Here is an 18,189-nt window from a genome sequence, read left to right on the forward strand (position 1 = left end):
CCGACGCGATTTCGTGGTTGCCAACGGTTATAATAAAATCCCAAGGCTGCAGACTAAATTTCTGAGGTGCCACCAATTTGGGCTTTTACTTCGGGTAGAGGAGCACAGAACGCATCATCAGAAAAGAATGCAAATGCGAGAAATTTACTCACAAATAATTAGTACATGGAAGTTTGGCAGTGTGGAAGTGTGGAAGTGTGGAAGTTTGGAAGTTTGGCAGTGTGGTAGTGACCCTAAGCCGAACACGAACCCTAGCCCACACTGCCAAGATTCCACACTGCCACACTGCCACACTTCCACACTGCCAAACTTCCACACTTCCACACTGCCAAACTTCCACACTTCCACACTTCCACACTTGCAAACTTCCAAACTTCCCCACTGCCAAATTTCTACACTTCCACACTGCCGGATTGCTAAGGCGGTCTACAAACATACAAAATTATTCAAAACTACAAAACTATGATTTACCTTGTGTTTAATTATGCCACAAAACTAATTCCATTTTGATGACGCGTTCGGTGCTCTTCTACCCGAAGTAAAAGCCCCAATTTGAGTCAAATATTCCTGGATAAAATATTCCCACGGTCACAATTTCACATCAGAATCAATTGACAAAGATTGAACCTTCATTTCAACCCACTATCAACGCAATAGAAGTCCTGCGAACAACGTTAGGCGGTGAATATTGAAACAAAACAGCATTCAAAGGCGGTGCTTTATCACAAAAGTGGCCACGGCTTCGACCGTTGATAACAAACTGACCCTTACTGGGGTGGCGGACCGCGGTTTGTCAACCGCAAAATTTCTTTATTCCCCTGGGTCTACTGGCATGACCTGCATTGACTCAGTCGTCCAATCACAGTCACCTCTCCTTCGTGTTGACAAAGTTCAAACACATTCGCGAAGGCGGAAAGCATTGAAAGATGCGAGAATGAAAGCCGTAGTAAACAAACTTTTGCGCATTCATGCCGCTTTTATTAGTTAATAGGAATATATATTGACATGAAAATAAACTTTGTTCGCGTAGGATATTGTGCTACGAATATTTTGTGGCTGGACTTACTGATGCTAGTCAAATTTTATTATTAGCATCTGAGAGAAAACAGTCGCGTCGGGAGACGCAGGGAAATAAAAAAAATGCCCTTAATAAACTACGGGAACAAATTTTATTTGCATAATTAATGTTAATTTCTTGAAGGCTTGATAAATACAGTTACGATCGCGAACAGCCTACTACGTACAAAATCCTATTTAATTTGTTTGGTCAGAACCAAACAAATCTTTTGTTTTCAAATCAAGCGCGCGCTCTGGATGGCGCAATTTATGACGCAATTTTCACTGATTGTGTGATACGCGTGCGTTTCTTCTGCTTAACCCCCTCAAATTTTTTCTTGCATATTATTAATAAGTAATCACGTGATTTTTCTCGTGCAATTTGGAATAAATAAGCACTTGTAAATTTTTTACTTAGCAAGTGATCTTGGTATACAGAAAGAAAACTGGGGGTAACCACGCACTTTTCAGAACGCCATACATTTTTTGTATTTTAAAGCTTTTTACAAATGTTGTTGATTATTATCTTCGAAAAATGCGTGGTTACCCCAATTTTCTTTTTGGATTTCAATAACACTTGTTAAGATCTGCTTTTTTCGCATATTCAGTAAACCGCGTAAAAATACGGTTGAATTAGTAGGCACGGTCCTTAACCATCTCGAATGTTTTCATGCATATTATTAATAAGCAATCCCATGATTTTTCTCGCGCAATTTGGAATAAATAAGCACTTGTATATTTTTTACAAATTGCACTCGCCCTTCAGGCTCGTGCAATTTTTGTCGTCTTTGAAAAAATTTACTCATACTTATTTATTCCAAATTGCATTGGAAATCACTTGATTACCAAAACAAATATGAATCTGCAAGAAAATTTACAACTGTATCATAGAGACTCTTGTCCTTCGGCCATCGACGTTTTATAAGCTTTATGTGTTGCTTTTCTTATAAAATTTACAACGCTGTAATTAACACTATTTTGTTTGTAAAAAGTGAGTTAAAAAAACATTCATTCAGTAATTTGTTTTCCTGATCAGATGGAGATTTTCTTCCCATTTCCAAGTGCATACGTACTTCAGTGTATATTCCTGGGTAATTTTCGGTTTCCGGTTCCCGATTCTGGATTTCCGACACTCGTTTCCACACTCTCGATTTTTCATTCGCCTAGGTGAACGCCGCAAATGAAAGTCGGTGATTTGCAACCTGTTTGTTTGCGGTTCACTTAAAATCTTGCAAAATGTAATTCAGAAACGATTGGAATGTAATAAACGTTTTGCAAAGGTGAAGGTGAAGATGATTGAATTTTGACCAGCAATTGTATGAAAGGTGCTAAAGCTGAGTTGCGAAGATACAAATATATAGACCTTATTCATAAATGGCGGTCACATTTATAATTCTTTTGTCCACGTGCAAATTAGCCTACCAAGCCTGATTTCAGAGCAAGAATTCTTTTCAATTCACTGTAGGGTATCGAGGCTTGGTAGGCTAATTTGCACTTCGACAAAAGAATTATAAATTGACCGCCATTTATGAATAAGGTCTATTAGTTTTATACTCTATACGGAAAACGTGTAAATAAACCTCTTGTTCATTGCCACCGCTATTGCCATTGTTTTCGTCATTGTCATCGGCACTGCCATTGCTAGAGCGAGTTTCAATTGAGTGTCGTAAAACCCAAACCAAAGTTATTACTTTGGCCAATCAAAAAGGACAGAGGCAATCCAGTAAACCATTCAAAACTCGAAGTAATTACACGTAGCCGACACAAAGCGCGGGAAAATGTGCTTGCGCGAGCCACGACTGGTTTTGGTTTCACTTCTGGTTGGTTGAAAAAATGGTGTGAGAACTTTCAACCTATCACTGAGTGAAGTAATCATAAACCAAAGTAATTATCTAATTACTTTCGACACTCAATTGAAAACCGCACTAATGTGATTATCATCACTATAATCATTGATAGAGCGGTTTTCAAATGAGTGTCGTAAAACCAAAACCAAAGTAATTACTTTGGCCAACTGAATCAAAAAGGACGGAGACAATCCAGTATACCAATCAAAACTCGAAGTAATTACACGTAAGCCGACACAAAGCGAGGGAAAATGTGCACGCGCAAGCCACGATTGGTTTTGGTTTCACTTCTGATTGGTTGAAAAAGTGGCGCGAGAACTTTGAACCAATCACTGAGTGAAGTTATGCAAAACCAAAGTAATTCTCTAATGACTTTTTGTACACTAGATTGAAAACCGCTCTATTGCTGTCATTGTCATTTTATGGTGATTTACCTTGTTATTATCGTTTTCAATACCATTCACTTCGTCATTATCATTAACATTGTCATTGCCAATGCCATGTCGCTAACATAGTTATGTTGAAAATATCATTGTCTGTACCATTGCTACTGCCGTTGTCATTTCCTTTGTCAATGTCATTGTCATTGGCGCTAACAAAGTCATTGTTTAAGACTTTGTTGGTCACATCGCTATTATTGCTATTGCCCTTGTCACTGACATCGCTATTGCCATTTTTGTTACCACTGGCTATTGGTAATGGCTATTGCCATTTTTGTTACCACTGCTATTGCGACTATTAATGCCATTAAAATTGCTGTGGTCACTGTCATTACGGAGCTTACGAATGGACTACGTTTGCACGATGGCGCCGTTAGATTGCGAGACATGCATACTGCGTTTGCCTATATGGACACTTACCGGAGTCGCCCCAAAGTCGACGACGTTGGTGAGGGCGATTTGCTGGCGTCTTAAAATAGCAGGACGCGAGGTTAGTTGTCAAAGTTCTCTTCCCGATCTGTTTTTGCCAGATAATCAAGTATCACATTTAGGGGCATGTTCTTGACATATGTTTTTGATTTTTTTTGTCTGGTTTTATTGAAGGGACGACCTTGTGCTTTGCCCTCTGTTACTGAAAGCCAAATCTCCAAGTGTGAAAGTAAAAACTAAACCACTGTAAGTGGTTATCTGGTCAGGTATCTGAAGCTGTTCAGCAAGTTTATAAGTGTCCTCTCTGTAGAAACGAAACTCAGCCTTGCACTCGTCGTTGTTTTCTTATCCAAATCGAATCTTTCACAGTTCCAGAACGAAAAGCATGGTTTTTTGGCTAGTGAACATCGTATAAAAAGTACAAATTCTTGTTCGTTCGATAAGCGTATGCTATACAAGTTTTTGTGTAGGCATTTTAGGTTGACTAACTTGCCTTATAAAAAGGTAAAAACAAAGTTTAGAAACGGCGGGAAATTTACCGGACGTCGTCTTTACCGCGAGCATGACGTGACCCAACGGCACCGTCGTGCGAGCATCATCGATTCGTAAGCTCTCTACTGTCATAGCCGTGACACTATCATTGTAGTTGCTATTGCCACTGACACTGGCATTGGCACTGTTCATGTCATGGTCATTTATATCGTAACTGTCCTTGTCATTGTCATTTTCCTTGTTATTTCAATAGTCATTGCTTTAGAAATTAACACTGTCACTGGAATTATCAAGTGAATTTTAACATAGTTCTTAACTTTCGTAACTTTCAGTTGCATATCTCATCATGGAATGGGTCAATCGCTTCATATGGAACTTCCAAAAACCACCCTATGTAGTTCTTCTGGGTGATGTTGGAACTGGTAAGTCCACTATATTAGAAAAACTGACGGAAGAAAAAGGCAGGAGTTCAGATGCGAAAGAGAGTTTCACAAGGACCTACGAAGTTTTGTGGGTCCCTGACGGCAGCCTGATCGTAGCCGACACACCAGGCAGCAACTCACTGAAAGATAAAGGGGACCACAACTTGGAGATAGCAAGGGCACTCAATTTTAGACCTGTCTCAAGAATATTCATTGTTGTCAAAGCTGAGACTCGCATTGGTGCTGTGGTGGACAATGCTCGCAAGTATGCAGATCGCTTTCTGGAGCTCCCTATGGACGTGGTTGGGGTGCTGGTCACGCACATGGATTTAGTTGACTGGACAGATAAGGACTTCACACCCCGGATAAAAGATGAGCTTGGTATTGATTCTGTTGTCTTTTTTTGGATTACCACAGACCGAGAGACACTAAAGAAAAACGTATTAAAGACTTGCAATGGGCAATACAACCTGACAGTGAATGATGAAAACTTTTTTAAGCTTTTCAAAATCCAGAGCAATCATCGCAAGATTCTAAAGTCCACCAGCGATGAAGTTAAGAGGTTTTCAGAGAAGAAGAAGGCTTTCGATGAAGCAAGAAGAGCGTTCAATGGAAAGGATTTGGTTGACCTTGTTTTTGAATTCCAGGCTTACATGACAGATGAAATTGTTGAAGCCCGGAAGAGGATGTCCAAGATCAACAACTTTACATTTGAAGGTGATGGCGCTGCCAATGAAGCTGGTCACGTTGCTAATATGGTGAATCAACTTCGCATGGTTCTCTACGATATCAGAACGGAATGTCTCGGATACCAGAGTGAGCATGGAGTATCTGAATTGCGCAAATGTCCACACTGTGGTCTCATTTGGACCAAGGTGAAAGGCTGTGAAGGCGATACAACCTGTGGAAATCGACCTTACAATGTCAACGACTTCAGAGACCCAGCATACGCACAACTGGGCACCTTCTTGTTTAGATGGTTTGATGGTCGTCTTCGCATCACCAAGGTCAGCCACAAGACCGTGAAATCTGAGAGAAGTTGTAAACCAAAATTTGGATGCGGAAAGTCAATCAACTGGAAACAGATGGCAACAGTTGAGGTCCCATCTGAATTCAGTGAATCGGTGAAGGTCGCAACAAGTGATATCAGGACCCTGCCACCAGCTGCAGCGAATTTTCGAGAAGAACTGTCTGGAAAGATAAATGCTTCCACAAGAAAGATGAAACTACCAGAAAGACCATCCCAGCATAAGACCGAGAAATCTGACCGACAAGTTCACAACTCACTTGGATGTGGAAAGTCAATCAACTGGAAACAAATGGCAACAGTTGAGGTCACATCTGAATTCAGTGAAGCGGTGAAGGTCGCAACAAGTGATATCAGGACCATGCGACCTGCTCTAGCGAATTTTCGAGGAAAACTGTCTGAAAAGATAGATGCTGCCGGAAGAACGACGAAACTACCAGAAAGACCATCCCAACATAAGACCCAGAAATCTGACCGACAAGTTCACAACTCACTTGGATGTGGAAAGTCAATCAACTGGAAACAAATGGCAACAGTTGAGGTCCCATCTGAATTCAGTGAAGCGGTGAAGGTCGCAACAAGTGATATCAGGACCATGCGACCTGCTCTAGCGAATTTTCGAGGAAAACTGTCTGAAAAGATAGATGCTGCCGGAAGAACGACGAAACTACCAGAAAGACCATCCCAACATAAGACCGAGAAATCTGACCGACAAGTTCACAACTCACTTGGATGTGGAAAGTCAATCAACTGGAAACAAATGGCAACAGTTGAGGTCCCATCTGAATTCAGTGAAGCGGTGAAGGTCGCAACAAGTGATATCAGGACCATGCGACCTGCTCTAGCGAATTTTCGAGGAAAACTGTCTGAAAAGATAGATGCTGCCGGAAGAACGACGAAACTACCAGAAAGACCATCCCAACATAAGACCGAGAAATCTGACCGACAAGTTCACAACTCACTTGGATGTGGAAAGTCAATCAACTGGAAACAGATAGCAACAGTTACGGTCCCACCTGAATTCAGTGAAACGGTTAAGGCCGGAGCAAGTGATGACAAGACCATGCGACCTGCTCTAGCGAATTTTCGAGGAAAACCGTCTGAAAAGATAGATGCTGCCGGAAGAACGACGAAACTACCAAAAAGGCCATCCAAGTTTTAGAGAAATCAGATACTCCTTAAGCCTTTTGAAACTCCAAAAGACATTTTTATGTGATTAAATCTAATGATAATAATAATCGTCACCATAATCATAATAATAACACTGAACAACAAGGCTTAAAAACGCGAGGTCCTACATAAAACTAATTGTAAATGACAACTTACTGCCATACTTTATGCCAATTGACGTATGAGATCAGACTTGCTCGAAGCTGACTCATTGACGGTAATCACAAGATTATTGTTGCTCAGTTTATCGTGACTGTTGCCGTGGCTTCGTCTTTATAATATATGACATTTGGCACCTTGCAGATAGTATTTTCATTATCTTGGATAGTTTGCTCGACCGCCAGTGGTACAAGAGACACATAAGTTCGGTGTGAAGATAGCGTCCTCTGTATATTAGAAACTATTATATTAAAAAAAACTAGAAATTATCCCTCGAAAGAAGCAATAAGTAACGCTAAGCATAGATGATTTGCAACTTTTCTCAGAAATGTATTGCTTACAATCTCCCATAGGTAGCTTTAAAGAAGGTTAAGTTTGCCACATTTGCTAGCAATGAAAATGCCTTAAACTTGGTGATTAGAATGCCATGATAAGTAATTATTAAAGGTAATAAACTTTACGCAAGTCCGACAACGTGGTTCACTTATGACTGATTATTATTATTTTTTAGTCACTTTCACCACAGCAGAGAAACAGGCTGTGGTGGGGGTCGCACAACAGAGCGAGGCTACAAATTAAGTGCGCCCTTTTACCCTCCCAACCATGATATACCACAGAAGACAGACCACAACACCGGGAACTACATGCCCTACTCTTTTACAATTTCATGTAAAACTGGTAGCTATGTAATGTGGCATGTAAAAGGTAGTTTAAGTATGTAAACTATTGTAATGTGATGTGATAGAATAGTATGAAGTGATTTTAAAGTTAAACTCTTGTCAGTCTTAAGGTTAGTCTCCTGGGGGTGTCACGCAACGCTGCCCCCAAAGACTCTTTTGGGGGAGGGTTGCGTGACATTCTGGAAGTCAGCAGCGGAGGAAACTACCTTAAAGTTAGAGGTCAGGAACACCTTTAAGTACCTGGACAAAAATATTTGCAGCAATAGACTCACATTCCAGTTTGATAAGAATTTTTGACTGCTAAAGGTTGAAACTTTTTGCAATCTATTGTTATTTTTCGATTGGAGCCTAACAGCCAAAGTTAGAGGTCGAGAATACTCCATTAAGATTTTGGCGAAAATCATTATAGCTTTAAAGTAAGACTTAAGGTAATTCCTTAGTATTGCATTGCGCATCCCTACTGCGCACGATTTTCGCGTCATTAGCGCGCGCACATGAGCACGTGCGCACACAACACGTAAGAGATTTCGCTCAAATTAAACCGGATAGCAAAATAAATGCTCCTTTTCTCTCAAACGAGCACGGTGACCCCCGATTTTTTTTTTCAGGCATTTGCGAAGAACAGTCTAATAAATAACATATTTGAAGAAGAAAAAAATTTTGATAGTAGAACATGAATAGTTTTTGGAAAACAGTGCCGTACTGGGTGTATTTTACCCAAGGCGAGGACTTCAAGCTAACCACGGAACTGTCCCAAAAAGTGCACTATTTCCACAACCAGGAAATCAAAGTCAGCGTAAATGAAGCATTACTGCTTTATTTTCAGAATAAAATTGTGTGCCTTTGAAGTAACCAAGACTTAATTCTGTATGAAGGTGATTCGAATTTTTAACGCAAAAACAGTAAAAATACCCCATTTTAAGAGCCTGCTGACGCATAAACAAGCACGGTGACCCCATTTTTTTATTGAATTTTTTTCATGTTCATATCATGAATGTAAATTACGCCAAGTTTCCAAAAAAGTTTGATAGTAGAACAATTTCAAGGGAATTACCTAATAATTTGATAGGAGCGTTTGATTTTAAAAATTTCAAAATAAATTTAATGCAATTTGTTACTGTGTTAAGTACAGCAAGAGATGCAGCATGGCGGATTGCTGACATTGCTTGGCGTACGCTTATAAAAGATCAGAGATGTTCAATAAATAAAAGCTTTTGGTACCACACACTAGCTTTCTCTTAATTTTGTATATATGTTGTAAGATTCACGTTATGGTGCTCATACACGAAACTCGTAGTATAAAGATGTTAAAAAAAGCATGGAGCCTAAACTCGAACAACATCGCGAAAATCTCCATTGTCTATCTATGCGTAGGTAAGCACAGGTTGTGTGGAGAATTTTATGACAATCAAGTGATGTGACATACCTCATACAAATAGAGCAAAAAGTGTCACGTGATTCATACGGAAATAATTACGGATAGGCATCAAAACGCATTGCTTTCTACCTGCTTCACCAAATAACTACAGAAAAACAGGTGTGGCCTTCATTTACAGTAGAGAAAGTAACAGGGGTAATGCCACTGCTAAATCCTCTTGCAGCATTCTTAACACTCCATTACTCATAGTTAAATATTCCTAATAATGCAGTGTGTTTTCGATAAAACGCAGTCGCGTTATTATATGCCAAATTGCAAAGATGACAGATCCAAACCAACAACCCCCGAACATAAATGTATATATATTTGCAGTGCGGGTTATTGAAATATAGAAGTGATCCTCGCACTAATCTGGACAATTTGGTTCTGCTCAAAATTATCCGGTTAAAGGGCAAGGATAACAAAATTCTCCTTCCTGCGTTTTCCACGGTAGGTGGACTGAGATCACCTAACTGTATAACCACTTTAATAACTATGCAGGATTTACCATCATATTCCTGGGAGTTCGAAGTGAAAGTCGATTGTGTCATGAAAATCTCTGTCGGTCTCCTCCTCGCAGCTATTTTCCGTCATTTTGATCCGAAACGACAATGAGTTGAATCAGTAAAAGGACTTGGAGATTTGTCAAGGAAAATGAAAATTAACATATTCTTTCCAATCAGAACTTAGTTATAGGAGTCCTATAACAAACTATTGCTAGTTTACCACGGAGAGTAATCAAGTGAATTGGACTTGAATTTCATGCTCGAACGCCACATGAATGACACATTTCAATGAGAAGCTGAGGTTGTGGCTAACATATTTGTACAATATGCATGGCCGTGGCCGCGGTCATCGCCTTAGCCATTCCCATTACAATGCCATTGCTATTGCTATTATCATTGACATTGCCAATATCACTGACATTGCCATTGCGATTATCATTGACGTTGCCATGTTCATTGCCATTATCATTATCATTATCATTATCATTATCATTGCCATCGCCATTATCATTTCCATTGTTATTATCTTCATCGTTGTCTTTGTTGTTTTTGTTGCCGTTATTGCTGTTGTCCCTATCCCAGTCCCAGTCTTCTTGACCACTCTTTGAACGTGATCCTGGTTGTCCCTGGTTCAACCAAAGTTAATAGACGGGAATGGTTATGAAACCCGACAACTTTCTTTGTTGTATGTCTTTGTTCTCTTTTTTGGCCTTGACCGTGCACAAAACACAATAGTTGTTTACTCCGTACTGAGGAACTAACCAATAGAAACGTGTTGGTTCCGTAATTCATGCATAGTGCATGAGCGCAAAACAAAAGATTGTGCACGGTCGTGGACTTTCCAACATAAATCTTGGGATCTTTGTTTGCTCCTTTGATATTTGCCGAGCTTCCAAACCAGTTCCCTCTATTAACTATGGTTCAACTTTCTGTCTGTATTTGTAAATAGCCACCTAATGTGCCTCCGGCCAGTTGGGTTCTTAAACTAGTTGTTTTGTTCTGTTGTCGCATTGTTTACGTTGTGATTGGCCCTTAAAAGCCCTTTGGGGAGTGGTCATTGTCACTTCATTGACACAGTCGTTGTTAATTTCATTGCCATTGCTGTTACCATGTTACTGCCATTTTTGTTGCTATCAGCATTCCCACTGTGACTGATTAGTATTGCCACTAGCACTAGCATGTTCAATGGCATTGTCATGGTCATTTCCATTGTCATTGTAACTGTCATTGTCATCGTCATAGCAATCACCAATGTCACTAGCAATATCAATCCCAAATGCATTTTAACAGAGTTCTCGGTTTTATTCATTTTCAGTTGCATTAAACGTCATGGCAGGTTTCAATTCGATGCTTTCGACCTCCGAAAGAGCACCCTATGTAGTTCTTCTGGGTGATGTTGGAACTGGTAAGTCCACTTTAGTAGAGAAACTGACTGGAATAAAGGGCAGGAGTTCAGATGCGAACGAGAGTTTTACGCAGACCTTCAAACCTTTCTGCGTCCCTGACGGCAGCCTTGTTGTAGCCGACACACCAGGCGGCAACGCATTGAAGGATAAATTGGACCACAACTTGGAGATAGCAAGGGCACTCAATTTTAGACCAGTCTCAAGAATATTTATTGTTGTTAAAGCGGAGACTCGCATTGATTCTGTGGTCGACAATGCTCGCAAATATGCTGATCGCTTTGTAGAGCTCCCTATGGATGTAGTAGGGGTTCTTGTCACGCATATGGATATGGTAGACTGGACAGAGAAGGAATTCATACCGCCGATAGAAGATGAGCTTGGTATCGATACTGTTGTCTTTTCTTGGATTACCACAAACCACGAAACACTAAGGAAAAACATAATCAATTCCTGCATTGAAGAACATAACCTGACAGTGGATGATGAGAACTTTTTTGAGCTTTTCAAAATCCCTAGCAATCATTGCAAGATTCTTAAGTCCACCAGCGATGAAGTTAAGAGGTTTTCAGAGAAGAAGAAGGCTTTCGATGAAGCAAGAAAAGCGTTCAGCGGCAAAGATTTGGTTGACCTTGTTTTTGAATTCCAGGCTTACATGACAGATGAAATTGTTGAAGCCCAGAAGAGGATGTCTGAGACCAACAACTTTACATTTGAAGGTGATGTTGCAGCCATTGAAGCTGGTCACGTTGCTAACATGGTGAATCAACTTCGCACGGTTCTGTACGATATCAGAACGGAATGTCTCGGATACCAGACTGAGCATGGAGTATCTGAATTGCGCAAATGTCCACACTGTGGTATCATTTGGACCAAGCCAGAAGGCTGTGAAGGCAATACAACCTGCGGAAATCGACTTGACAATGTCAACGACCTCAGGGATCCAGCAAACGCAGAAATGGGCACCTTTTCGTTTAGATGGCTTGTTGATGGCCAACTTCGCATTACCAAGGTCAGCCATAAGACCGTGAAATCTGAGAGAAGTTCGAAACCACAATTTGGATGCGGAAAGTCAATTAACTGGAAAGAGATGGCAACAGTTGCGGTCCCACCTGAATTGAGTGAATCGGTTAACGTTGGAACAAGTGATATTAAAACCCTACAACCAACTGCAGCAAATCTCCGAGAGGAGCCGTCTAAAATGATATATGCTGTCGGAAGAAAGGGGTCAAAACGAAAAAGAAAATCCAAGCCATCGAACCATGAAACAAGTGATATGAATATCCCCCCACCAACTGCAGCAAATCTCCTAGAGGAGCCGTCTAAAATGATAGATGCTGCCGGAAGAAAGTCGACAAAACGAAAAAGAAAATCCAAGCCATGGAACCACGGAACAAGTGATATTAATACCCTACAACCAACTGCAGCAAATTCCCGAGAGGAGCTGTCTAAAATGATAGATTCTGCCGGAAGAAAGTCGACAAAACCGGAAAGAAAATCCAAGCGATCGAGCCATGAAACAAGTGATATTAGTATCCCCCCACCAACTGCAGCAAATTCCCGAGAGGAGCCGTCTAAAATGATAGATTCTGCCGGAAGAAAGTCGACAAAACCGGAAAGAAAATCCAAGCCATCGAGCCATGAAACAAGTGATATTAATATCCCGCCACCAACTGCAGCAAATTCCCGAGAGGAGCCGTCTAAAATGATAGATTCTGCCGGAAGAAAGTCGATAAAACCGGAAAGAAAATCCAAGCCATCGAGCCATGGAACAAGTGATATTAATATCTCCCCACCAACTGCAGCAAATTTCCGAGAGAAGCCGTCTAAAATGATAGATGCTGCTGGAACAAAGTCGGCAAAATCGGAAAGTCCACCCCAGCCATCGAACCATACTAACAAATGTTGTTGCATAATGTAATTTATTAGGTATTATTTGATTAATTAATTACTTCGATTTAAAAAAATGTCTTGTGGCATGTAAAACCTGGTCTCATCATTTAAGGTTGTAATCAAATTTTGCAGTGATGAAAATGGATAAATTGTCTTTTACTCTAGCCGTGTTCGTCGAAGTAAAAGGTCGACAATTAATCTGTAATGACCAAGCAGGAGGTCTGTATGGGAGGTCTGTAAGGGAAAACCAAGTTCGCCAACACAAACCGAACACAATGAGGTGTGTACCATTGACCGAGGTCAATATTCTCCCATACGAGAGACCAACTTTGCCCTATTAACAAGATAATTATTATTAAGAAGGTGGGCCCACTCACAAAATGAAGAACGACAATGAAAACACACACGCCCCTTTCCACAATCGCACAACGCACAAGCATGAAACTTCTAAAACAAAATAAACTAATGCTTTCAATTTAAGAGAAAAAAAAAAGTAAATCCTAATATTAGGGAAGATAGTAAATCCTAAATCATAAATTATCTATTCCTCAACTTAGCTTAAACGATAATACTAAGTTTACTGATTGCTTTACTCTAATATTTACAGTCAAACAGTCCAGTTTCTTTCGATTTTTTTAAGTTCCTCTTAAAATCGTGTCCAACAAACCAAAACACGTGATCCACCAAGTGAGTGAGTCTAAGTGCGAGGGTTTTCTTATGAAAATTATTTTTCATTCATCTGTAAAGTAGACCCAATTGCCATCACAAAAACTTTGCACTTAGACTCGCTTTGAAGAGGAGGCAGACATGAACTCGGAAATGGCCTATTCCGTATCAGTCATAGTGTCTTCTCAATGGGCACGCGTCTTCTTTCATCAAAATGACAGCATTGTGTATACCTCGTTCTTAAAGCCGAGATTTGAAATAAGTTACGTTAAAGACAAGCGGGCAACACATTGTGCATACCTCTTTCGTAAAGCCGAGATCATTTCAAATAAGCCGCGTAAAGAAACAAGCGCGAACCCATTGTAATTATCACACCTTCTTTCTTTCTGTTTCATCTATGTTTATAAGCGTTTGCATGATACAAATTAAACGTTTGGTTTTCGATTATTACGCGTTCTTTTTTTCTGTTTTTTTTTTTATTTCTATCATTACTTTTGGCTGTTATGCACAGCGGTTCTCAATGGACGATATTATCGTGTATCTTCGATTCAGTTCTATAGATAGAAGTCTTTATAGAAGTCTTTATTAAGAATCAGTCACAAAATACGTGTGGCTTTACAATCAATGACAAAGATAAGCCAAAAAATGTGTAACAAAATTGGAAAATAGTAAGAAATAAATTTATTTTAAAAGACATCTATTTACAAAGGCCCGTTTGAAGTGATCAGTTTTTTTAAGTATAAAGTCATGACCCTGCCACATCTCAATAAACTTACGTTTTTAGCAAGATATGAAACATATATTTACCTTCAAAAAAATATTTCCCAACACTTTTCAATACGCACAAAAGGCGCGACACACGGTCGAAGTTGTCCAGAGGGGCCATGTTGAAATATAAATGTTTTTAGGGGCACGTGATCAAATAAACGCGCTTTGTCATGGACTACGAATGGAAAATTTGTGACTCCAGTGCATGGAATCTATTCGTTGCCAATGGATCACTTTCTTTGAGCCACCGATCGACAACAAAAAACTTTTCTCTAACCCTCAAACGAATAGAAAACTTGTAACTCCAGTGGAATCTATTTGATCCACTGGAGTCAAATGGAACAGTTTCCAAGGACAAGTATAATTTTTTTTTCCAAGACTCTAACAAATAGAGTCTTGATGTTTCCCGAGACGAAGTCGAGGGAAACATCAGGACTCGCGATCGAGGGAAAACAAAACTAACTAGTTTCCCGAGGGACCAGACGTCAGGGGCACCCAACGACAATATGGTTCAAAATCACTAAACATAGCATTCTTAAACGTATTTTAGTATTTAAACGGTAGATATAGGCATATTTTTATCCCCTAAAAAATTCTCATCTGTTCGGATTTCCTAGCTGAAAGTCTAAAATCCGAAAATTATAGGGATCAAAACTTACCTTTTCGAAAATTTCAGCCAGAAAAAAGGCTCTCGAAAATTCTAGGTGACCTTTTTAGGCTAAAAATCCATTAAAAATGGGCAATTATATCATCTTTTTGATGTTCGAAAATCCTAGGACAGGCAGGCAAGCAAGAAATTTTACAACAAATGTTCCGAAAATTCTAGATCGCAAATCGTCTTCCGAACAGACATTTTCCGAAAATTGACGTTGGGTGCCCCTGAGACGTTAAGTGCTTTGTTATATATTAAGACTTAATATTTTTCCTTCAACAATCGCAGCAAAACATCCGGAGCGGGCAACAACTGCGGAATTGTATCCCGGTCGGGATACATGTGGATTTGATCAGGAACACATGAACAAGAATCAACCAATCAAAGTGTTCGTTTTGCTGAGTGAAACTCTTGGTATATAACGATATTACTATGGCCACAGGCAAATGGCGAAATTGGAAGTCAAAATCGCAGTATCCTGAAACATAAAGACAAGGGAACAGGAATGGCGCAGTGGTGAGAGCACTCGCCTCCCACTAATGTGGCCCTGGTTCGATTCCCAGACTTGGCTTCTCATGTGGGTTGAGGGTCTGCTCTGAGAGGTTTTTCTCCGGGTTCTCGGTTCGCGCCTCAAAAACCAAGTTAAAATTTGACGTGAGTCGATTTGATTTGAGCAACAGACCCAATTTTATTATCCGTCAGTTACAGAAATGACGTAACCAGATTGACAATAAAGTGTGGTAGATTACTATATGAGCAGGCCAAGTTTGACCGTATCTGGTACGAACTCCTTTAGTAATAACCCCCACAATGGATTTTCTTGCTCTATATAGTCTATCTAGCAATTTAAATTTCTGAATAAGTGTGTAACCAGAATTTACTTTAACTAATGGTTTCAAAATGGTTTGAACAGATACAAGAAACCATTAATAATTCACGAGCGTAGCTGCCTATCAAAACACCGAGAAAACGTCACGTGTATGAGCTTTATATCGCGATAAAACACTCCTAAGGCATAGCTCGTTTTTCTTGTCCGCTAATATTCTCCTCTCACAATTTGAACCATTGTTCTGAGTCTAGGGGGGCACGCTTTTTGTGGATTTTTTTTTTAAGTCGGTCAAAAAACTTGCAGCACGTGTTTTATCGCCTCGTGTTTTTAAACCCAGATAAAACACTGCTGCTCGTTTTTCAAACATTACATAACAGGACGTGTCACCTTGTCTGAGCGAGTGATTACTACATCATTGCCCTTTCTAAGTTGGTTTATTTTGCTTTTAGTAACTCTTACAGTTAAGTGAGCGCTACAAAATGTTACATCCTTAATTTATTGGTTTGCGATGTCACTGAACCGAATTAAACCCTGCATATCATAACAAAAAAACTGCAACAATTTGTTTCTTAAAATAAAAGTACTGGTGTGGAATTCAGAAAGAAATATACTCCTCATGTGCAAGAGATCCCAACGAGGTGTTACAACTGCAAGCATTTGTTACCTAGACCCTTGTTGGATATACAGTATTTTAATCTGTCCAATTTATGTACACTGCAATGAACCAAGAGAAAATAAGGACGTATATTACCATTTATGAGGTACCCTTTCCTTTTTTTAGCAAATCAATGAGTATTTTGCATGACTCTTATTAACCTCGTTCCCAGAACCTCTCCCTTGGCTTCTGGGCTAGATGCCAAGGAAGGGCGAGGTCCTGGGAACGAGGTTTGACTCTTATGACAGCTTTGGCCATGATCCCCACCCCTTGATGATGCTTCCGTACCTATTTGATAAATCCAACTAAAAATGCAAATCAGACAACAGTACGTCTTGAAAAAGAAATCGACCTGTCAACGCTTTCTAAAACTTACGTTTTACACTAGTTCCTTCAGTCAACCCTTTCCAGAATTTAGGAAGAAGTTTTTCCCGCTAAAAGTATCATGTTTTCCCTGACGTTGAGATAGCTTTGTTTTGATTTGTTTTACAACAGTGGGCGTGTTGAGTCTCCCAAGGAAGATTGGCTTTTACAGCACTAAGCGTGCTGCATCTCCCAAGGGAGACTGGCTTTTACAACAGTGGGCGTGCTGAATCTCCCATACTTGGCCTAGGAATCAACCTTTCCCGAGTAGATTTATTTCCTGATTTATTTGATAGAACGCCTTCCTTAGAAGACTCAGCGTGCCCACTGCTGTAACAGCCAATCTCCCTTGGGAGATTCACCACGCCCATTGTTGCAAAAGCCAATTTTCTTTGGGAGATAGATGCTCTCCTTGATGAGCTTCTGGTCATACAAGAGATTTATTAAAAATGAAAAAAAAAACAGAAGTATAAGCAAAATCAATGCAGCGCTTTAATGCTCCTAACACCCTTTCGCTTTATTCATAGTCGTATAAGTATGATTGCTCCAAGAGAGGTCCTTTTGAAATATAGACACCAACTGGTCTTTAACACTGTCTGTATCTCTTGGGATTCCCCCAGAGTTGGATTTGGTTTGTTAGTAATTTATCTTGTGAGTGTGTTATCCGTGTTCTCCTTCTCGTTCCCAGAGCTGCGATCCTTTTGGCCAGCGCCGCGGTTCCGCGGCTGCCATGCTAACACGCTCAATGCGCAAAGCCTTATTCAAGTCCGCTTGAAGAAGTTGGGTGTCTTTTTGTTGGATCAACTATTCTTTTCATAAAATTATTAGGATAGTACGCGTACTCTCATTGGTCAATAGCTGTGTTTAGATGGGAGTATGTAAACACGGCTGTGATATCACCCGAATTTTGATTGGTTATGTGTTAACCGACGCGCGTTTTGAGTGGCTGGTAGAAAATATGAGCGTGTATCAAGAAAATCTGTTTCAACCAAGAAGTAAAAAGAAGAACCAGCATTTTCCTTCATTTGTCGAATTATTTTTGAGAAATATTTTATAAAAGCAACAAAGGACCTTTTTCCGTGTTTACATAGCCTCATCTAAACACTCGGGGAGCTGGGAGAATTCTCCCAATTCCCCCTCGTGTTTAGATGAGGCTATGTGAACACGGAAAAAGTCCTCTATTGCTTAATTACAACAGGGGAACTGTATTCATCGTTAAGAAAAAGTCCAGGGGTGTGAGACCAGAAACTCCTATTATATGGACATCTCTGATCTTTTATAGGCGTGACCCGAAAAAACTGCCAGAGTATCTTAA

At 40.0% G+C, this 18,189-nt stretch overlaps 1 protein-coding gene across 5 annotated transcripts in view; it reads left to right on the forward strand.

The window, feature by feature from the left end:
• The window catches only part of LOC138049170 (uncharacterized), a 33,075-nt gene extending 19,970 nt beyond the window's left edge, over positions 1-13,105 (forward strand). For 3 of the 5 annotated variants that reach the window (XM_068895337.1, XM_068895338.1, XM_068895339.1), the window contains one exon: positions 4,597-7,504. In XM_068895337.1, coding sequence (XP_068751438.1) covers positions 4,611-6,875 — 2,265 coding nt within the window. In that variant the 5' untranslated portion in view covers positions 4,597-4,610 and the 3' untranslated portion in view covers positions 6,876-7,504. Of the gene's footprint in view, positions 1-4,596; positions 7,505-10,960 lie in introns of those variants that run through there. The other 2 variants (XM_068895340.1, XM_068895341.1) reach the window with 1 other exon arrangement.
• The last annotated feature ends 5,084 nt before the right edge of the window (positions 13,106-18,189 follow it).

The sequence above is a fragment of the Montipora capricornis genome, chromosome 5 (assembly GCF_036669925.1).
Source record: "Montipora capricornis isolate CH-2021 chromosome 5, ASM3666992v2, whole genome shotgun sequence".
NCBI classification, from domain to species: domain Eukaryota; kingdom Metazoa; phylum Cnidaria; class Anthozoa; order Scleractinia; family Acroporidae; genus Montipora; species Montipora capricornis.